The sequence below is a fragment of the Amblyomma mixtum genome, chromosome 4 (genome assembly GCF_055824585.1).
Source record: "Amblyomma mixtum isolate Tamu chromosome 4, ASM5582458v1, whole genome shotgun sequence".
In the NCBI taxonomy this organism is placed as follows: Eukaryota; Metazoa; Arthropoda; class Arachnida; order Ixodida; family Ixodidae; genus Amblyomma; species Amblyomma mixtum.
Window position 1 is genome coordinate 100,796,609 of NC_143015.1, and position 22,247 is coordinate 100,818,855.

At 45.4% G+C, this 22,247-nt stretch overlaps 2 protein-coding genes across 3 annotated transcripts in view; both read left to right on the plus strand.

Moving 5' to 3' along the window:
- The first annotated feature begins 1,662 nt into the window (after window positions 1-1,662).
- Window positions 1,663-21,638, plus strand: LOC149347604 (uncharacterized). 2 transcript variants are annotated; one of them, XM_089587213.1, is made up of 6 exons: window positions 1,663-1,939; window positions 5,775-5,822; window positions 8,787-8,831; window positions 10,052-10,158; window positions 10,938-11,108; window positions 21,528-21,638. In XM_089587213.1, exons 1-5 carry the CDS (start codon window positions 1,809-1,811, stop codon window positions 11,000-11,002), a joined length of 396 nt encoding a protein of 131 aa, XP_089443339.1. In that variant the 5' UTR covers window positions 1,663-1,808; the 3' UTR covers window positions 11,003-11,108; window positions 21,528-21,638. The 2 variants fall into 2 exon arrangements, with proteins under 2 accessions (XP_089443339.1, XP_089443338.1); XM_089587212.1 differs by lacking the exon at window positions 21,528-21,638 and adding an exon at window positions 11,551-12,140.
- LOC149347605 (uncharacterized) overlaps window positions 21,302-22,247 on the plus strand; it is a 30,673-nt gene continuing 29,727 nt past the window's right edge. Inside the window, exons 1-2 of the mRNA XM_089541612.1 lie at window positions 21,302-21,441; window positions 21,510-21,638. Of these exons, the coding sequence (XP_089397738.1) occupies window positions 21,387-21,441; window positions 21,510-21,638 (184 nt within the window). The 5' untranslated portion in view covers window positions 21,302-21,386. The remainder of the gene's footprint in view (window positions 21,442-21,509; window positions 21,639-22,247) is intronic.

Here is a 22,247-nt window from a genome sequence, read left to right on the forward strand (position 1 = left end):
AATCACTGTAGAAGAGCGGTAAAGATACCGTAAGGTACCCTTGAATTCTGCACAGCTGTCAGTCTTCCATGAAGTCAGCAATGCAATACTGTTGACGAAATATGTCGGGCATGGCGACACGAAGTCGCCAATGTTATTCAACGCCTGTTTACAGTAGGCATTCAGAGACCTGGCTTGGGAACTGTTGGGGATTTATGGCGAATACCTTAGCAATCTTCGATTCACCGATGACACTGGCTTGCTAAGTTATTCAGGACAATAGTACAAAAGTTTGATCAATGAGTTATAGGTGGCAGGCTAAACGCTCACCACCGTCTACTACCCGCCTGCTACTACCGCCCAATGTTACCAACCATAAAAAATAATCCTAGGGGATTAATGTGAAAAAGGAGGAGCGGAGTAAGTCAGATTTCCATTTGTGTCGCGTGACCATTTTGTGGCCATGAAGTGAGCTCAGCCACGACTGGAGTTCGAGGGTCCGCGGGAGACGCGGGACACGCGCCTGCAAACGGCGACAGCGGCGCTCCGAACGAGCGAAGTTGTTGTGCGGAGTGCCCAACAGGGTTGTCATGAATGCGCACCGTCAAGACCTGGCTATGCGCGGACATGTATTAACGGTGTGGCGTCGGGAAGAGCTACCACCGGTTACGGGTGCGAGTCACAACCGGTTACGATCGGTTACGAGTCAGAAGCGACATTCGCAGAGCTAGATCGTTTTGAGGCGAGGTCATTGTGAAGCTCCATTACTCTTCCTCGAATTGTCCTGTCCTGCTTTTGCTGATCTGCACGCACCCTCTGGCTGCGTGGGACCCTTGCTTAGAGGGCTTCAACCACACAAGAAAATAATTGCCGCCTGCACTTCTTACTGGCCAAGGCTCCTCAGCGGCCGAGAGAGTCCTTTTAAAATGGGGGAATCTTGGTAGTTACCTCAGACCACATATATCTTGTCTGACTGCAGACAGGGAGGTGTCGGTCTGTGTTAAGTTCTGACATTGTGTTTTGTTTCTTCTCTTTCAGGCAACAGAGGCGTGATCGTCGCAGGCGCGCGATCAAACAAGTGCAGATCGCTGGAATAGTGATCTTCTTTATCGCACTGACCCCTTTCTACCCCTGTTTCCCGCTTGAAGAAGAGAGTAAGGCTGTTTTCGAGAAAAGTTGACTAATGTTCGAACATTACGCGACGGCACACTATATGACTGAAATTAACTGTTAAATTTTCCTTCATTTTATATATTTAGGGTTCTCTTGGAGTTTTTGTGACCACGACCGTAACGGTTGTAGTGCAGAGCAATTCTGCAAAATTTGTGCTCAAATATTCTTCTGTGCTACTTTTGAGGGGTTTGACCTGTTCGTACATGAACCAGGGTTCGGAATCCCGTTTTCCAACGCGACATGTTCGACACATTCAAGATTATTGATGTGGTGTTTTCGCGGTAAGGCGGGCATGAAAGAAAATAACAACTGCTCCTGTGGTGAACATTATGCCCTGTTTACATGCGTTGAAGTTGAATGTGCAGCCATCTGGGGCCATGAAGGCGAACTGCTCCTGCCCAGTGACGCGACCTTCAACAGCGCCTCGGCTCTCCCGACTCCTGTTGGCCGCTGCCCAGTGTCGCGACCTTCAACAGCGTCTCGGCCTCCCCCGACTCCTGTTGGCCGGCAACCGTGTTTGTTTGCTTTTCATCTTACACAAGTGTTGTGTGATTGCCATCATGTATTTTGTTTCTGAACCCCACACTAGCCGCTGGCTATGGGTTCAGTCAGTGTTTTGATAATGTGTATGGCAAGAGTAGAAATAAAATGAATGAATGAACTGGCTTCACAGAAAGTTCCCGGAAAGGAGACGAACGCAAAAGGAGACCGAGAAAGGGGCGTGCCGGGAGGAAGAGCCAACTCAAGGGAGCCGAAAGAGAGGAGAGCCGAAGCAGCCGCCAGAAAGGTTAGATATGCTACTGGCTGGAAATGTCTGCTGTGCATTCGCGCAAAGGGCATCCCTCCCCTCCTTCATTTCCTTTTATTTGTCTAGTAATTGCCAAAGTTTATGCCGCCGCGGTCGCTCAGTGGTTATGGTGCTCGGCTGCTGACCCGAAAGACGTGGGTTCGATCCCGGCTGCAGCGATTGAATTTCTTTGGAGGAGAAATTATAGAGGCCCGTGTACTGTGCGATGTCAGTGCACGTTTGAGAACCCCAGGTGGTCGAAATTTCCGGAGCCCTTCACTACGGCGTCTCTTGTAGCCTTAGTCGCTTCGGGACGTTAAACTCATACACCCATAAACCCGATAATATATCGACGTCTGCTATATGCCATCTTGCCATGCTTTACACCAAGCTTCTCACTTGCTTCTGACGAAGCAAGACAAACATTTATACGAAGCATGCGGAAACGTGGTTATAGCAATCCTCATATCACGTATGTACGTGTACAGAACTTTAAAATAAAAATTAGGAAACAGGGTCACACAGAGTCCTATGACGAGCATGTTCCGTTCGTCATAATTCTGTTCTTTGAACGCTACCGTGCTCCTACTTACGGTTTGCCCTCCGGACTTGTCCGTGACCTTGTTAAGATGAAAAATGATTTCTTGCAATGTGACTTAAAAGGAAAGCGCATTATTATGCCAAATGGTGAAAAATGTGTCATTGTTGTTTACTTAACAGTACACGAGTAAAAACTGATTTTTACCCTCATAATAAATCATCGATTCTAGCTCGAAGACTTTACCGAGTGCCGCCTGAAGAGTAACAGACCTCAAAGGCAAATGAGAAATGGCGGCTATAGTTTTGTTGCTGAATAAAAAAAACCATATCCAGTCTACTTTCAGAAAAATAGATGAAAATTGAAACATTCGGTAAGGCGAAATTAATTGTACTTTGGGAGAATACTTTCCGATCTGCTCGCAATAAGACATTAATCATGCACACATATACATGTACGTGTTATATCTGCAGATTTATACTTTAAAAACAGTGAACAGACACGCCTACGCAGTCAGTGCAGCGGAATTTCAGCGAGGCGAACATTTTGTACATGACAGAGCTAAAACTGACTAAATTAACTAACAATCTAATTTTTTTAGAGCCCCATTTAGTTAACTTGACAGCCCGCGTTGCACGCGGAGAAAGTAGAAGCGTTCGCATTAGTTTTGCAGAATATACCAAACGTGGTTTTTGACTCGGGCAAAAAGTTATTAGCGTAATTTCAGCGGTAATGGTACTCCAAGCGAGGTCATCTATTAAATGCGCCACTCATGAAACCCAACCCAACCAGCTTTAAAAAGCGTTATGACATTGTGGACAATAAAACCCAATCCGAATTTACTTCAGTTTCCCTAAAGAACTTATGCCATAAACACAGAAAAAAGCACCTGATCAGTCTTTTTTAATTATTAATCGTCTTTCATTTGAGCTCCATCACGTGGAAATCCTGGAAAATGTAAACGCAGCACGGTGATGCCTTGTAATAAGCTTTGGCTCGTTGAAACTGGCAGCTGTGGCACACAGGTGGGCTTTCGCATGGACGAATACTTATAATCTCGGAGAGAGGAGACATAATTGCAATTAAACGCTATAGAGCGCGCCGCTTACTTCAGCACGAACCAGCCCAGAAGGCACTGATGCATCTCTCACTCTTAAAATAGTCGTTGAGTTTCCGCAACTTGTTCAAAAGTTGTGTTCAGCAGGCTGTCGTCGTATCCATCTCTGTGTGCCAATACTGTCTTCTTCAGTCTGTTAAGTATATCAGTGAGGCCATGTGTTCGGTGAACTGACGGGATGCGAGCTCCAATCGCTGGCCAATGCCTTCATTTCGAAGCGTTAAGTCCGCACTGCTCTGGCAGCCCGTTCAGCGAGCGTGACCGAGAAGTGGCAAGAGGGCAGGCTGGGGCACCCTGCATGGAGGGGTAGGTTACCCTATGGTGATGCAATCACGGGACCAACCCACGGGCGCGCCCTATGCCTTGCGCCCCGCAGTATTTTTCCGGAAAAAAACAAGATTCTGTACGGCAGCCCACGTTAGTGTTTCTAGAGATTCCGCGTCGGTACATGCTGCTCCTGCCACAACTCTCTCCTTCCTCCTTCTGCATTCTCATTATGTTCATTAGGTGATGAATTAAAACATCCATCGCCACTGAAGCTAAACCTGAAAACCGGCCTTTGTTCGGGGCGATCTGGAAAGGTGCACAGATAAACTTACGGCGCAAAAGCGACTGGGACGAGATCTTTCGAACATACTCTAATATTCTGAATATACTCGGAGTAGAAACGCAATTTTCGCACTGCTGCTTTGGCGGTTGGAAAACATTCTAGCATGGCACCCTAATTTGCTCTCAGTAAAAAGCGAAGTTCTTTGTTTGTCATGTCTGATCGTGCAAGCAAAGAAGAATGCCCCCGAATCTGAACATTGAAGGCCTTTCTTCAAACATAAAATACTGCCATTTTCCCTAATTTTTGGTAGCATGACGGCACCTGACACGTATGCGCCATAACAGCCAAAACTCTAGTGTTGAATGGCAGTGTCGTTGTCAAGAAGATTCTTCAGGGATGGATCAATTGGAAAAACCTATTCGCTTGTTTTTTGTCCATTGCTCTTCGCAGTGTTTCTTTTTTTTGTGGCGCTTTATATTTCAAAGGTGTTCTGAAAATGGAGTACTGATCTCCGGACACGAGCGGAAGTTATCCAGATTTTAGTGGAAGCCTACTTGCAGTTTTTGGCGTTCCAGGGAAGACCACCGCAGCGTGTTTTGATGGTGTGGTCATTTCGCGTACACATTCCGCGTACCCGGGTAGTGCTCAGGGAAGACAGGAAGACGAGGTGCCTGTCGAGGTCTAACCCTGACGCTCCTGCTCCGATGGCAGCTTGTGATTACTTCGACCCTTGTTGGGTCGGAAATGTGCAGTCTTCTCAGCACGTTCCACTCCCCCTAGCCTCCTTCACATTCTTAGCGGCGGTGTACGTAGGCAGTTCTTCTGGGTGCACGTAGGCCTGCCTTGTAGGTATTAGCACTTTCAACCGCTCCAGTCACCTTCACGAATGTAGGAAGCGAAACAGAAAAAGAGGGAGAAAGCGTTATTCTCCTGTTCCCGTTATTCGCTTCCCGTTATTCTCCGTTATTCGCGTCAGTTCCCTTCCTGCCTTTTTTTGCCGTTTGAAAAGCTCACATTATTCAGAGAAATTACGCGTTAGAAACACCTCTCGATTTCGAGAAAGTGGTTTCCACACCATGGCCACTAGTTCCGGCACGGATTTAAATATTAAATATAATCTCAGTGTTATTCTTGGGCATAAAGACATGACCAAGTGACGTCATATACATTCAACCACAAAAATAACGTGCTTTAATGGTCTACTTGACATTCATATTGACATACATTTTGACATTCACCTTGGCATTAGTGCCTTGTTTTTAGCGCAGTAATTTATGTCGAGATCTTAAGACCACGTTATATGCTGCTACGACTGCACACGTGGGGGCTATGGTGTGGAGGGGTGATACGGATGTCCAACAAGGTTGCTTCTGAGCTAAGGATGGCAGTGCATAATTTGTCATTATGCTCGACTGTGCCAATTAGCCTTTGAAATATATGTTCGGCACACAAAGGGCGGCTTAACCAAAGAATAGCATGACTGGAAAAGCTGGTAACCAACAAAACTACAGTATTGACCGCGTGCCTGGAATATTTAATACCTTTCCTTTTTGACAATTTCACATTGGGAGTGACAAAATTCAGCTGTACCAGGTGAAGTTTGCTAAACGACCTTCTTTTCACAATGCAGTACAGTGCCTGGCTTTGAACGACTCCGTGCGCAGATCAACCTGTCCGTGTAAGTAACTTGGATTGGCTTCTCTAGTGCTCCGTTTGGTAATAAGAGCTGGGTTGGTTGGCCAGGCGTAGAACACATTGACCGGAATGGAAATGCCCACTACGCCGGGCAGTTTTCTCCGCCTCATTTCTGGCCTACTCGGTAGCTCCATCTACACTGTTCTCCTTTAGTGAAAGAATACAGAGCAAATGAACAGGACCGAAGAGAGAGACGCGACGGCTGAATGGAAACTGAATGGAACTGAATGCACAAATAAGTATGAAGATATGTGGAGAAGCAGAGAAAGGGCATCACGAAATAGAAGAGCGCAAAAAAGTTCACATTGACCACTTCGCGGCAGGACAAGCAAACAGGTTTGCTGACTCGTTATGTCCCGTTGCGCGCAATAACAAATGCTTCAAAGATTCCCTCGTCCGTGAATAGGTAATAATGCTGGAAGATGGCGCAGAGTTCGAACAGAGGAAAACAAGTCTTGCACGTTTTATAATTGAGCGCCAGGAACGCACTGGGGATGGCTACATACAGGGACGAAGCTTGTTTTGAGGCGATCATTGATGCATCGCCTCATTTGACCAACATCAGGCCCCGCACGAATCAGCGCCTCTTACGGAACATGCTTAGTTCAGGTGCGGCAGGCAATGAAACACCTGCCGTACTTCTTGCGTCATACTGTCATACGAGGCCCTATAACGTTCATTCACCGCAAATTGCCTTCGTTATTTGGTGCACTTAAAATATTCCCGAACCCAGCGAGCGGCGCGGCTCAGATTATGAGATATCTGGTGAACGTGGGGAGCTACGTCGAAGGTTGTGCTCCTAGGTTCTTCCTTCTAGGCAACAAGCATTCGGTCGCCTCTGACAGACTCGTCCACAGTGCTGAGCAAAATGACTCCTGAAGTGAAGCTGACATCAAACACTCCATATGTGCGTGTAAACATCCCTGCACCTGCTCGTGGCCTCAAATGACATTCTTCTGAACCCCTGAAGCAATATGTCGCGTCAAAACGCTGTATTGTGTGGAGGCGACGGATGGAAACCGTTTACTAGCCCGTATAGATGATTGTTGCCAATGAGGACTATCACTCACAGATAGCGAACCTGGCGTTTATACGGAAATTCCTTCGTTACTGTGACCACACACCGCCTTCGACGCTCACGAACACCTCCCTCAATCCAGGGCACGTCCAGGCAATTTTGGCTTTCATTGGGTCAAAGGCACTTAGTTCAACCTGCAGCTGCTTGTCATATTGCGCACGTAAGATATCGCTGAGCACAGGACAAAACCAGGGTTCAGTGCAGTTATCTTTGTGCTCGTAAAATACCTCGGAATTTAGAGGTGTTGACAGCAGTTGGAAAGAAATGCTTCAGGGAAGGTGCTGGTGCCATATGAATTCTGCAATGGGGCGCTAAAATCAATGACATTTCATTTTTCTGTTCAGACGCTTTAGCTCGTTTTTGGATGAAAACCAAATATACCCGACCCTCTGAGCGACAGGCTTCAGCCTGCATGTGCATGGTGCTGGCAGGAATCTACGGCGATGTGCCCTTAGTGGCTATGTGGAAACTTGAAACAAGTTGGGAATGGTATTCTCGAGGGCTCCTAACACAGTATACCTCACCTAGTTTTACGCTGAGTACGTTATCCTTCATCCTAGTTCAGTTCAGCTTGACAGCTGAGCTCTAAATGTTGTGGGAGACCTGGTTTGGTGATGCTTGCTAGGGTTTTCGTTTAGATCTCTAGAGCGTGACAACCTCTGCTCGAGGAGACGTTTGTAGGAGGCGTTCATAATTAGATCTGTCGCTCTTCGACCCTCGGATGGCCAGCTGGTCCGGCAGGACATCCACTACAAGACCCATCTCTCTAGCAGTCACTGGCCTCGATGGCCTTGTCCTCGTGTCTTCATGGTGCATCGTAGTGAATTCTTTGTAGGAACTTTCTTCATTCCACATCTGCTTGTACTTTCCGTACCAGCGGCTGCGCGGCCGTGCACTTCCTCTGGACTCTCAGCAGCGCCCGTGGTCATCTCGACCTTGCTCCTGCTCTCGCGCGCTGCGCTACTTGTCGACGTGGCCAGACACGATGATGAGGGATTCGTTGCCCGGACAGGGGAGTTCTTGGGCTGTTGCACAATTCAGTGGGTGAAGCCTGCGCGTTGGCTTCCGGCACCTGAACCATAGATGCGCAGCTGAAACCTGTAGGTCATTAACAAAATATATAAGATAAATTGCAACTCTCAAACCAATATGAGCAGCTTAGAACAAGAAAAAATGCTTTTTGGTCAAGTGCTGAGGACATGATTGCCTTAGGTGTTTACGAGCCACTTTCAATTTCAGTTAAGTTATGATGCGAAAGTGCGTCCACAGAGCCACTGTACTGTCTGGGAAGGTGCAACTGTTTGTCTGGGAAGGTGGACACAGATCATGCTAATAAGCCTTCATGTAGTTATAGCGAGATAAGATGATCAATCCGTTGACTATGCCCGCCAGATCTACAACGCGCGTGCTTTGAGTTTATTTACTGACCCAAATTACGATTAAGCAGGTACTGTTAATCAGGCTGTATTTTACCCTTCTGACCGGAGCAAAGATACAGATGAGGGCAGGTGGGTGGGTAATCTCTCCAGGTGGTGTCTCCGACCTTCGAAGTATTTGCGAATTCTAGGAACATGCTCCAGAAGAGCCTCTGTCTCTGTGAACGGTGCTGTGTTGGATCAATTCGCGTGTCTTAGGCTGCTGTAGAAACGTGGACACCCATGTAGCGTATATCACATGCTTGGTTATATTACTGCGCTCCGACTTTTCTTCAATCCAAGTCTGTCTAACTTACGAAAAGAAGTGGCTCAAAGAACTGTACAAAAGTACACCACACAGTTCTTACAACACGATTTGAATAATGAACGCAAGCATTCGCTTTTACTTTGTGATCTCTATCACCACTAACCTCCATGTCATTGATCACTGCAGCCAGCTGCTGTCTCCCGTCAGGCCCACCATCTGTCGACCCAAAGGGTACGTGCATGATAGTGCTCAATAATCACCAATCAATGATTTTCCTGTTTCAGGATTGTTATCAGTATATTGCCGTTCTGGAAGCAGTGTGTGATCCCACCCTGATTATGCTATGCAGAGAAAAATACGCTGTTGTCGTTGCCTTTTTGCATCAGTGTGTATATTATAGGTGTTCTAAAGGGCGTTTTGGAAAATGTGTTTTCGCTTGTATTTTGTTTTTTTGAGGGGGGGTTCCTGTGGATAACTACATTCACCCCCAGCCACATATGATGTCCATAAAAATTAAAATCCGTGTGGACTATTTGCTTTCGAGAGACTCATCCTCAGCACTCTGCGATAGCCATGGAGAATTATGCAGTAAAGGAACACAGTCAACATAATTTTTATTATTCTGTTAAGACACGACTAAAGTAATAGATTGATAAAAATGGTACCTATTCAAGGGTCACATGTCATATTTCGGTAATAACAAGCATGAAATATGCGGCCTATGCTCTCAACTTGTGTGCTGTGGCAGGGGTGATGAGCACGGTTGTGAGCTCCGGTCAAACATAGACCGACTAGCAACCGGCAGATTTTTGAAGACAACTCTGCGTATTACTCGGCGAACGACAGAGCAGAAAGCCCCCACGCGAATGGCTGAAAAACACTCTTATTCCTGCTGTCCGAGGCAAAGTAGAAAAAAGAAGTGGGGAAGCCGTGGCGCTTAATCCAATTTAATAGCAAAATCGGCCACTCAGAGTAATAATTCGAAGTTTCTATGAATGCTTGGAGCCTGTTCCACAGCAGCACAGCTAATCGGCCCAATATTGGCGATGTATTGGCAAAGGCCGGTTGTGCAAAGCATCATAGTGACGCTTTCCATTTCCAGTATTGGGCCGGTTACCTGTGCTCATTGGGTATATTGAGTTCCTACGACAAAAAGACGAACTGAAAATCGCCTTTAGTGCACCTTCAAGTCCCACGCAGCATGTGTGGATATCTCCAGGCGGAAAGCTACCCAAGTAGCTCAGATAATCGGCCCAATATTTTCAATGCAATGGCAAAGGCCGGTTCTACAAAGGTTCGTAGTGACGCTTTCCAATTCCAGTACTGGGCCAATTGCCTGTGCTGCTTAGGTATTGGAGGGACCTTCGTTTTCGTGAGGGCGCGATATGTTCGCAGTGTGGAGCAGGTTTTGTCGCAGTCGGATTAAACGTTTTGTCTGTATTTTAACACAGAACAAGCTTGCCGCCGTCACGGAACATTTGTCACGTGGGTGTGGCCTGCTCTGCTGGGAGTCGGGACACCCTGTATCTACCCCCAGCCCTCAAAGGACGTGCCGCAGGTGAGACAGAGCTAACAGCATTTTGAGGGCGTCCGATGGTCTTGTTTCTAGGAATATAAACGACGAAAAGAATATATATATAGCATTTTAAGGCACCACCATTATACTTTCGCTGTACCACAAACGGGTTTGGCGAAATCAGCTTGGTATTATATAATGCTTGAGCAGGAAAAGGCATTCAGAACGAAAGACTTTATTCTACAGCAAGCGTTGCATTCGTTTTAAAACACCGCTATAAACCGGCGTTTCTCTAGCTTGCATTCATTCTTTTTTTTCCTAACTATTGTGTAATATCTTGATTAGTTCGCTTTTATTTGTGTACAACTCTCGCACAAATGCTGTGCATGAATTCTGTGTATAATACTGAGTTGTGTCGCTATAATTATTTTTTGAAATTTCTGCATGAGCCCAAGTCTAGCCGAGAAGGCTAAGCGCCCAGATGATTCGCATGTATTTTTTTTACTGGCTGTGGAAATCAAATTGATTTCGACCGACCGACCGACCGACCGGACAGTGGGCTGCTTTTGTTCCGTGGACTCCTTGACAGTACTGCAAGACACTGTCGCATTCAACTCTTAAAGGCGAGGCGTACGCATCCTCTAAAATTTTTCGATCCCTATACACCTGAAGTTAATTGTATTCCTTATTTTATTTTTGTAGTATGTTACCCCGCCCCAAACTGCCATAAAAAAACTGCGCTTGGCCTTAATAATGAAATTTCTTACCGATCTCTACGGCAAATGGGCGGCGAAGTGTGCACAATCATTCTCTTCTTGCAGTCATCGTAGCTCTGCATTCGGTGGGACGATGCCCGAACGGGGTCCATGGAGTCCAACACGAGTAACATGTCCGGCATCGGCGCTACCGAGACTGGCAAGGAAGCGCTGCCGAGCCAACTCCAGTCCCGAGTGCCACGTCCGCAATTCTGGCGCAGGCACCGAGCCGAGGCGGTAAGTAGCTGGGCACCGACACCCGTCAAAAACACGCTTGTGCTTCTGTTTTGGGAAAACAACTCGAACCATTCGACATAGCCGATGTATAGACGACAGCGCACGACGATTGGCGATGTCGCCGACACCGCTAATGCTTGTTCATGCTTACGAAAAGAACGTTACTAGTAATGCGTGAATGACGAATGAAGAGATATGGGAGAGGCGTTTGTCCTGCAGTGAGCGTAGTGAGGCTGATGATGGGGATGACGATAAGCCCGCGTTTATTCCCTGAGGCACTCTGCCCTCTTTCCGTTTCTTAATACTGCATTTGAGAGAAAAACTGACGCCAACCAATATTTTAAGCTTGCCCAACGTTTCGGGACCAACTCGATCCCTTCTTCAGGGGTGACTAAAGTGTGCCAGCAGCCGCGGGGTGTTGCCTTCGCTCTCCCTTTCTTAGCACCTGGCGGAGTCCACTAACGTACGCAGAGGGGAGCGTTCCTGGGGTTCTATTCATCGCCGCCTTTGTGAGCCGGATGTGCCATGACTCCACATGTCGCCTCTTGAACAGGTTTGGCTCCACGGCCAAGACGCTCACTTCCTCGAAGGCTATTGGGTGGTCGGCGCGCTCGCAGTGTTGGGTTGGCTTCCGAATTCATTAGCCGGACGTCATTCTTGTGTTGCCTTATTCTTTGGGGGAGGTTTTTTGTTTCGCCGACGTATGAAGCCAGGCTTCATACGTCGGCTTCATACGGCTCGATTCACTCTCGTGATCCACATCTGCGCTCACTACCTTACCTAACTGGGTATATCACTTACCACTTCGTTCACCTCACTACCAACTGTAAACAGCAGTTCTATTCCGAAAGTGCAGAACTCTTTTGCGTACTAATTTTCAGACCCACAGTTTTGCTCTGCCTCTCAACGTCACTTATTATGCTTTGGAGTTCGTCCCTTGAATGAATTAGCAAGGAAATCCCAGCAGGGTATCTGAAATTACTATGATATTCTTCATTAAGACTCATCTCCAACTGTTCCCAGTCCAGGCCTCTGAATACATCCTGTAAACAGTTGGAGAATAGAAATGGCGATATCGTCTCCCTGCCTGACACCATTCCTTTTTGGAATTCTTTCCTTACTTTATGAAGGATTCTTTCCTTACTTTATGAAGGAATATGTTAGTTGTCTATGCCTGGTTGTCTATGCCTGTGCCTAGTTTCCTCTTCACTGCTTTTAGGCTACCTCCGCTTTTTACAGTATCCTTGATTCTCTCCGTACCAAACTTCCTTGTATCGGTTACGTTTAGCTTATTGATTAGCTGTGATAGCTACGCGAGTTCTCATCTTTCTGTGGGGTTACTTGCACGCTTCGGTGTTTCTTAACCTGTTCTTTCACCTCCCGAGAAAGTTTGCCATTATTCTGTCGGAGCATCCGGAGCCGCCGCGAAGGCTCAGTGCTTAGCGCGCTAGGCTGCATGCCCGAAAGACTCGGGTTCGATCCCAGCCGCGGCGGTTGAATTTCGATTGAGGAGAAACTCTAGAGGCCCTTCTACTGTGCGATACTCTACTGTGCGAAAGAACCCCAGCGGAGCCCTAAACGACTGTGTCATCCATGACCTCAGTCTCTTAGGGATGCTAAACCTAGTAATAAGCCGTTTATGAGCATCCTTCCGGCTACTAGGTCTTAAAACATAACCTAAAGCATGCTCCTCCTCACCTCCGTGCTCATGCCTATACCACTCTAATTCGACCTAAAATTGAATATGCCTCGGCTATTTGGGACCCTTACCAATCTTACCTAATAAATAACATTGAATCATTGCAGAACCGCGCCGTCCGTTTTATTTACTCCGATTATTCACGTAACACCAGCGTCACAGCCTTAAAGAAACGCGCAGGTCTCCAGGATTTATGTCTCCGCCGTAAAATTGCACGACTGTCACTTTTTCATAAACTTTATCATCATCCATCACTTCATAACGACTTTTTTTCTTTGCCTACTTCGATTTTTGACCGCCGCGATCATCCCTTTAAAGTTAGACGTTTCACGTGCAGAACATTTATCTATGCGCATTCATTCTTACCACGCACAATATCTGACTGGAACACTCTGCCTTCACATATCGCAACCACCACTGATCCTGATAAATATTTTAAACTTATATCTTCAATAACTACTGCTTAACTCTTCGCATACATTGTTATTTTATTTTTTCATGGCTTCCTTTTTTGCAGGGTTTGTGACTAAAAAGATTCATTGTATTAGTGTTCTGTTTGTATAATTTTAATAATGCAGTAATCTTCGTTCTTTGCCGCGCTGCCATTCTTTTGATTCTTTTGCTTGCTTATATGTCATGCAAAGTGTCTTATTTGTGCTTTTGATTGATTCTTTTGCTTACTTATTTCATCCAGTGTGTCTTATTTGTGCTTTTGTTGTTTGTTTTATATTTGTGGTTTTTCTTTTATTCTGTTCAATTGCCTGTGCCCCCCCCCTATGTAATACCCTCTCGAGGGCCTTTAGGGGTATTCTGTATAAATATAAATACTTCTACTGTCCAATCCATAATGATAGCCGTGAGCTCATTGTTCACTGCTGGAACACTAATGTCCTCGTACTCAGTTAAAGCCGAACATCTGTTCTGCAGCGACACCCTGAAATCCTCTACTTTCCCTCTTACTGCTAACTCGCTGATGGGCTTCCGTCTCTTTAGTTTCTTCTGGGCCCTCTGGTCTTGGATAATTGGGGAACTTATCATCCTTTAATCGCTACAAGGCACCTCTCCGAGGACCTCCACATCGTGCACGATGCCAGGGTGAACGCACAGTATGAAGCTTATTTTATTTTTTGGTCTCGCCAGTGAGTCCTTGCACGTTCAATTCCTGCTCTGCTGTTTTCTGGATGATCATGACCCGTAAATGTTTTCTGTCGGCAGCTCGACTAATAACCCATCCCGTGCTATTTCTAGAACCTATGTGATAGTCCCTCACTACCTGGTGTCCAGACTGCTTATTGCTTTTATTGGCATTGAAGTCGCCCATCTGTATCGTGTGCTGTGTTTTTACGCAGTAGCTTATACAGCTCGTTCAGTCGAAAAACCGTTGGCATTGTAGTAGTCGGTACCGCGTGTCCGGATATAATCGAGCGCTGTGTAAAAAGAAAAAGTATCATGGTAATTTGTGATTCTAGTGTTGACGATTAATTGGTGTGTGATAGACGATGATGAGATACAGAACTGTTCTGGTTGCATAATTGATTAATTAAAAAATAATAACTAATAAATTGAAAAAAACGGGTTCAAAGGTGTAAAAAGGGTCACAATGAACGGCCAAGTTTTTAGCTTGGTAATTAAGAAAAGTGTGTGTGTAATTAATCAATTAGTTGAATCAATTATTATTGAAGAATGCGTTTTAAGAGGCCTCCTAGAGACTAAGAGCAATTTTTCGAATGGGCAAGGTGCCGCGCCGAACGGGCGATGGTGTTCCGTGGCAGCGCTGAATGTTGGCGCGTAGGCCTGTACCACCTTCAGTTTTCACCTCTTAATTTTGAAGCCTAATTACGGTTACAGGGCATACCTCACTCTGATTTATTGCGAAAGCGATACTACTGGCACTTTCACGCCTTTGCCTTGCCGCGGCGGTAACCACCATCGTGCCGCGGCGGTAACCAGCATCGTGCCGCGGCGGTCCCTTATAAAAATTTCTATAGACAGTCCATAGACTGTCTATAGACTTTAGTCTATGAAGTCTATAGACTGTCTATAGACAAATCCTTTAGACTGGTCTATAGACAGTCTATAGATTTATGGCCATGCACTTTTAGTAGACTTTTGTCTATAGACAGTCTATAGACAAATGTCTACTGAAAGTCTATAGGTCTATAGGAAGTCTATAGACACAGGTCTATAGACAGTCTATAGACGATCTATAGACTTATGGTCATGCATTTCCTATAGAGCTGTCTATAGACCGTCTATAGACACTTGTCTATAGACGGACTATAGACGACCTATAGACTTATGGCCATAGACTTCCTGTAGATTACTGTCTATAGACAGTCTACAGACAAAAGTCCACTGGTCCAGTAGACATATGTCTATAGACTGTCTATAGACATTCCATAGGTGTGTGGCCTGGCAGTGCTATAGACCTTTGTCTATAGACAGTCTATAGACCCCTGTCTACTAAACTATTAGTAGACCATTATCTATAGACTGCCTATAGACTGTCCACAATCATTGAAAAAGGTCTCCAGACAGAGTTCACACATGAAACAATCAATATACTTACAAATTTAGTTTATTTCCAAGCTATCCAGGCTGGGAATATGCAATACATGCACCATAAGAATGCACCACAGTAACATAAAAGTTGAAAGTAACAGTCCGGCTAGTTTCCTCAGAAGCATTCTTGTGGCCTGTTGTCTGCAGTAAATCATCTGGGCATGTTCACCTGCAGAGCACAAAGGAAAAAAATAATATAAGAGGAACTGAAAAAAAATTCCCATTCCATTTCTACACATGTGCTTTACAATGCAAGGCATATCCTGGCTATGCCATTCTAGAAAGGCAATCTTGATCTTTTGGTTTGGTTTTATGGGGTTCAAAGACCCAAGGCGACACAGGCTACGAGACGCTAAAGTGAAAGGCTGGGGAATAATTTCGGTCAACTGTGCAGAGTGCACAGGCCTTTACCATTTTGCCTCTATTAAAATGCGACCGCCTAGGCCGGAATCGAACCTGCATCTTTCAGGTCGCCATACGAACATGATAGCCACTGAGCTATCACGCCGGCTCAATCATTTCAGTAAATACACGCCAGATTATAAGTGTCGTCATAAAACATTGTAACAAAGACCCCTAATCTCTGGAGCACTCTACTCTGAATCCAGTACTGATATTGATTTCTGTATGGCAATATTGTTACAGCCAATACTGATCTCTTTATGGCAATCCTTTTACACTATTTGTAACAGAAGACTTCGAACAATTGTGCCACATATCTGCATTGACTCGCAAGGGGCTGTTAAGAATGCCACCTCCATAAAATACAGACTCAGTGCACCTTACAGAGGGATCCAAAAAGGAGAATATTGCAGCATTTATTCTTATAACCGCTATAGAAGAAGCGCTTCAGAATACCATGCGTTAATTAAGCCTGGTACACCCGGCCAAATTTTTAACTGGCTCGGGTGTTGCATCGCTAAATGCACATTGTAAAAAAGGTGCCTTTCGGCTACACTGCTGGCATATTCATGCTGTAATTTAACGAGTGAAATGTCATTTCGTGGTTCCTTTTTGTTCATATAATGTTTGAGTGCAGTACTTGCGTGTTTAGATCAACGTTATCAGAAACATTCGTCTGCCACTACGAGCAGCTGAAACAAGCGGCATACGCAGCAATGGATCTTGTCCATATGGCCTCATCCTCTGGGTAAAGTACCACTTCTTTCATGGCGGACAAGTCGTTTACCCAGATTAGTGCAAATGCGCCACCATAACCATTGCTGCGTATTCCGCTTGTTTCGTCTCTTCGTAGCGGCAGACGATGAATATTTCTGATAACTTTGATCTAAACATGCAAGTACTCCACTCAAACATTATATTAACAAAAAGAAACTATGAAATTCCATCTCACGCGTCAAATTACAACATGAATATGCCAGCAGTGTAGCCACAAGGCACCTTTATACAAGGTGCATTTAGCGATGCAACACCTAAGTCAGTTAAATATTTGGCCGATTGTACGTAAGCCGATACTCAAACGGGCACAAGCTATACAAAACCAGCAGGCAGAAGCAACCAGTTCACCACAGATCTGCGCCTATAACTTGAAGCACAAAGACGGAACAGCATACTTGTACATCTGCGCGCGCTCTTAGAAACAAGCGGGTTGCAGCGCTTCCATGCCGCGCTCATTATTCAGAAAACTAATACAGCACACAGAGGCTGCACCTCCGCCGTTTCAAAAGCAGTCGCGAGGTTGAGACAGCAAATTACTGTCACGATAAAATACCGCCTGAAATTCACTTAGTTTTTCCTTCAAGTGCAGCTCCAACAGCGCAGTAAAGAGGTGTGTTTCTTGCATGGAGGCAGCCTAACCCAACGCTGCTAGAAAAATCAGCGAAAGCATTTAACGTGCTCAAAGTAGGAAGTATTTCAATGAAACAATTAACGCCTTCAACAGGCGCAGCTACAATAACACGAGAGCTTAATTTAATTTTAGGTGCAAATAAGCGGCGAGTTACATCGGCGCTTTCGAAACGTAGCAGTCTGATATCAGAAACACATCCTTTGCCTCCCGCGCAAACGGTATTCGAGAAATCTGTGCACGCGCGAGCGGCATTCATGAACGATCCACTCGGAACGAAATGTAAGCCACCTCTTGTCGAGCCGACCTTCACCCAGCTTTCAAAATTAAGTGCCCGCAAGCCAGCGGCGGCGGCCAACGGCTCTGATGACAGACACGGACGAATCCATACGTGTGCAACGAAGGGGAGGTGGGATGGAGCTCGTGGGTTCTTCGCGGTGTTTGAGCACGCCGACCATTCGCGCCGGCAACGAATTTTATTCACCCATCACACTACAAGCATTCCTCCAGCGCCGCTTGAATACAACTTTGACAAACGTCTCGCGCTCCCGTCTATAGCGTTACAAGACACCTTTGCTGAAACGTCGGCGTCCACGACGCGCACCGAGCGAGCGTCAATACGTAGCAAGCAATGCACACCTCAAAAAGAACAGCACTCCATGGTCCAGACAGGCGATAACACAAAGATAAGAAAATAAATGTAATCCACCACTGAACGAGACTGTATGTAAGTACGTTTTCGGAGGTGCAAAGTAAATTGAGCTCACAGGGCGCTAACTAGCACACAGTTCCATTTCGGCCGTCATTCACAGGCTAAAAGACATTTCTGGCCGCGCATATGCCTTGAAACACGAAAAATCTAGTAGACAGCTCGCGAGAAGCGGCTTATCATCAAGGGCATCGCACAGACTGCCTTTCCGCGCGTTTTAAAGACAGCGGGACAGAGATAAGCGGCATTAGTCGAGAACCCGATGGCTTCCGCCTTAGAAACGAAGATAGGACGTTTGTAACTGCGCACATAATCTGTTCTGCACACACAGCTCTGCTTAGAGTGGTTTAGGAGACCAAAATGAATAAAATATAAACGTGTAGACTTACCGTAAGCGGACGATGAAGCTGGATATTGAAGAAAACGTAATCCGCGAAAACCACGCCAACGGCTTTGATGCAGCCACGCACAGGGTTGTTTGCAGCCCGAATGATTTTCCGCCGTCTCGCGGTAAAATGGGTAAAACGTGAAACAGAAACCCATTTCACGGTCGTATCTTTATCGCTCGCACTCTTGCCGTGTGCAGCTTGATCTGATATCCAAGACCACAGAAGGCAATTGGTTTATAAGCTTAAATTCTTCGCTTACCCTCTAAAAATCTTATTGTTTTCGTTAAAACAGAACCGAAATCTAGCTTCTTGTCGGTATACGCGCCGCATCTCCCACCGAATAGTATGTGGTACAATTCTCAAATAATAATTATAAGGTTGCATAGCATAAGGTCTTTTTTGCGTGTGTTCGTGTTTAGAAAACTGATATGCGCCACATCAGCGTGTCATCGGCTCCGAAGCAACAGGTGCAAGGGTAGGAACGAAAAAATACTGGCTTTGTGATTGTTGCGTCGCAGCACTTATTCACGTGAATACAAACTGCAAAGGTAGAAATGGCAGATGTTAATCGCACAGAGGACCAGGCTCTTTGAGATTAATCTAAAGTGTTTCTAAGGGATGGGCGCTTCCTTGAATTCTCACACCCGTATTTTCCCCTTCATTTTCAGGACGTTTTAAAGAGAAATGTTGAACTTTTGATGAAATGTGTCTGATTTCAGCGCGTTGGACAGTAACGATCGAAAGATGGAATGGAATTGTGTAGAGCGATTCCTTTAAGGGACAGCGTATTCGTTCGATGTAGTACAGTTTGCGGGCGCCTTTACTTCAAGAACGACTGCCTTTCCTCGGCTCACTTGTTAGCATTAATACCTAATTGTATTGACAATATACGTCACGGTATAACGAAAAGGAGCTTGTCAATGTTCCTGAAAACAATATACGGGAGGGTGTTGTAATGGCCTTACGCAATACTTTTTAATTTCCGTACTAGCGAAGGAGGTGGGGGACTCCCGACATAGTTGCGGTCACTAGATGCAGGTCCCCTCAACAGGCAGTGCAAAAATGAATTGACATTGTTCTGGACTTAGTCGAAAGTCAGTGTATCGAACATTGTTAGATAAAATTGCGATTGTTATAGACTGGTCTATAGGCAGTAGACTATCTATAGTGTACAGTCTATAGATGAAAGGAAATTGAGGTAGTTGTAGACTGTAGTCTATAGAGAGTCTATAGACCGTCTATAGACAAAAGGAAATTGAAGCAGCTATAGACCTTGGTCTATAGAGAGTCTATAGACCGTCTATAGACGAAAGGATATTGTGGCAGCTATAGACCTTAGTCTATAGACCGTCTGTAGACGAAAGGAAATTGAAGCAGTTATAGACTTTAGTCTATAGCGAGTCTATAGACCGTCTATAGACGAAAGGAAATTGAAGCAGTTATAGACTTTAGTCTATAGACAGTCTATAGACAAAAGGAAATTGAGGCGGCTATAGACCTTAGTCTATAGCGAGTCTATATTTTATTTATTTATTTATTTATCAAATACTGCCAACTGCCTCTTGGCAGTCAAAGCAGGAGTGGATACATTGTTCTTGAACAATTGCTAAGGTGAGTTTAACAGCGGCAAAGAAAGAAAACATGCTATTGACAATCAGCCATGAAGGAATGTGCACAATCAAAAACCACACAAAAAAAGAAAGAAGGTTTGGTTTGGTTTATGGGGTTTAACGTCCCAAAGCGACTGAGGCTATGAGAGACGCCGTAGTGGAGGGCTCCGGAAATTTCGACCACCTGGGGTTCTTTAACGTGCACTGACATCGCACAGTACACGGGCCTCTAGAATTTCTCCTCCAAAGAAATTCTAGCCGCCGCGGCCGGGATCGAACCCGCGTCTTTTGGGTCAGCAGCCGAGCACCATAACCGCTGAGCCACCGCGGCGGCCAAAAGAAAGAAGGAATACACTTTGAAAGGCGGACGGCAAAGCAAGAAGCGTTGTAAAGAAATACTTGCAGCATCATAGATAAGATGACACGGCTGTAACAAAAGATTCAACTGAGGGCATGTCAGCTACTTCATAGGGTAAGGCGTTCCACTCAGCTGTGGTTCGAGGAAAGAATGATGAACGGTAGGCGTTAGTTTTAACCTGCGGCATTACAATTAGACCGTCTATAGACGAAAGGAAAATGAAGCAGTTATAGACTTTAGTCTATAGACAGTCTATAGACAAAAGGAAATTGAGGCGGCTATAGACCTTAGGCTATAGCGAGTCTATAGAGCGTCTATAGACGAAAGGAAATGGAGGTCGTTATAGACTTCACTCTATAGCGAGTCTATAGACCGTCTATAGACAAAAGGAAATTGAGCCAGCTATAGACTTTAGTCTATAAAGTGTCTATAGACAGTCTATAGACAAAAGGATATTTGAGCCAGCTATAGACTTTAGTCTATAAAGTGTCTATAGACAGTCTATAGACAAAAGGAAATTGAGGCAGCTATAGACCTTAGTCTATAGAGAGTCTATGGACAGTCTATAGACGAAAGGAAATTGAGGCAGCTATAGACCTTAGTCTATAGAGGGTCTATAGACAGTCTATAGACGAAAGGAAATTGAGGCGGCTATAGACCTTAGTCTATAGAGAGTCTATAGACCGTCTATAGACAAAAGGAAATTGAAGCAGCTATAGACTTTAGTCCATAGATTTTCTATAGACTGTCTATAGACAAAAGGAAAAGTCTATAGGATGGCTATAGAGTCTATAAAAAGTCTATAGAAAGTCTATAGACCATTTTTATAAGGGGTGACCACCATTGACCTTTGCGAAAGCAATACTACTTGCACTTACACGTCTTTGCCGTGCCGCGCCGGTGGCCACTATCGTGCCGCGGCGTTGACCACCATTGACCTTGATTGCATTAGATTGGATTAGATTAGATTGGAGTGCACTGGATTGGACTGGACTGGATTGGATTGGATTCGATAACATTAGATTACATGAGTATATATTATATTAGATTGGATTGTATTGGACTGGGTTGGATGGGAGTGGATTGGATTGCATTGGAGTAAATTGGATTGGATTGGCGTGGATTGGATTGGATTGTATAACCGATGCATCACCACAAGTATAACCACAAGCACCACCACCAGCTGTACCATGGCGTAGGTACGGATATTGCTTTCGCAATTACTGGGCTAAGCTAAGCCACAGCGAATTTTTTCTTCAAACTGCAGAAGTGCGCGGTGATGTAGCCAAACCTGCCTCCAGCTTCGAGTGTGCCTTCGTCACGTGGGTGCCACAGCAACCAGTCTTCGCGGCGTCGACTTACCGGCCTGACTGGTCTCGAGAGGGAGGTTTGGCAGGTGAGGGGTATTGCCGAACTCTTTGCTGCTGCGTTCCTGCGCGCGTTTCCGCGGTTGTGTGGCCTTCCGAAATGCTTTTCAGGACATGTGCTGCCAAACCCTTGATAGCAGTCACGGCGTGCACTACATCGATTCACTACCCAAGGACATCTGGTAGAGTCAAGTGCAACAAGCTTGCAAATGAGCTCCACACAAGCTCTTCAAGGCACACTTACGGAAGAAAGCATATGCTAAAAGGTTTCGTGCTACTGCATAGAAAATTTTAATATAAACCATCGGCTACATGGTGTCACAAAGTACGCAACAAGTTACACCTCGTGAAAAGCGCCTTAAGTTACCGGCAGTCATGGTGACGTCAAAAAACTTTGTGCAGCTTTTGCGTATACACCCAATGGAACGTATGATCACTAGCGCATAGTAAACGGGATCTCTTTCCGATCACAGAAGTTGTGAAACCAAAAATATTTTCCCTTGTTTTATGTTACGCACACTTTCCTTCATTCTATTTCAGTTCTAGGAAAGGAATTCAGCTTGATAGCTGAGCTCTAAACGCTGTGGGAGGCCTGGATTAGTGATGCTTGCTAGGGTTTTTGTTTACCTAACGAGAGC

Bases quoted from the DNA above. Each gene is read 5' to 3' on its own strand.
- LOC149347604 (XM_089587213.1), top strand. From the start codon at position 1,809: ATGAACTGGCTTCACAGAAAGTTCCCGGAAAGGAGACGAACGCAAAAG. The intron at 1,940-5,774 runs GTTAGATATGCT...TTCACAATGCAG, and splicing joins CCGAAGCAGCCGCCAGAAAG to TACAGTGCCTGGCTTTGAAC. The intron at 10,159-10,937 runs GTGAGACAGAGC...CTCTTCTTGCAG, and splicing joins CCTCAAAGGACGTGCCGCAG to TCATCGTAGCTCTGCATTCG.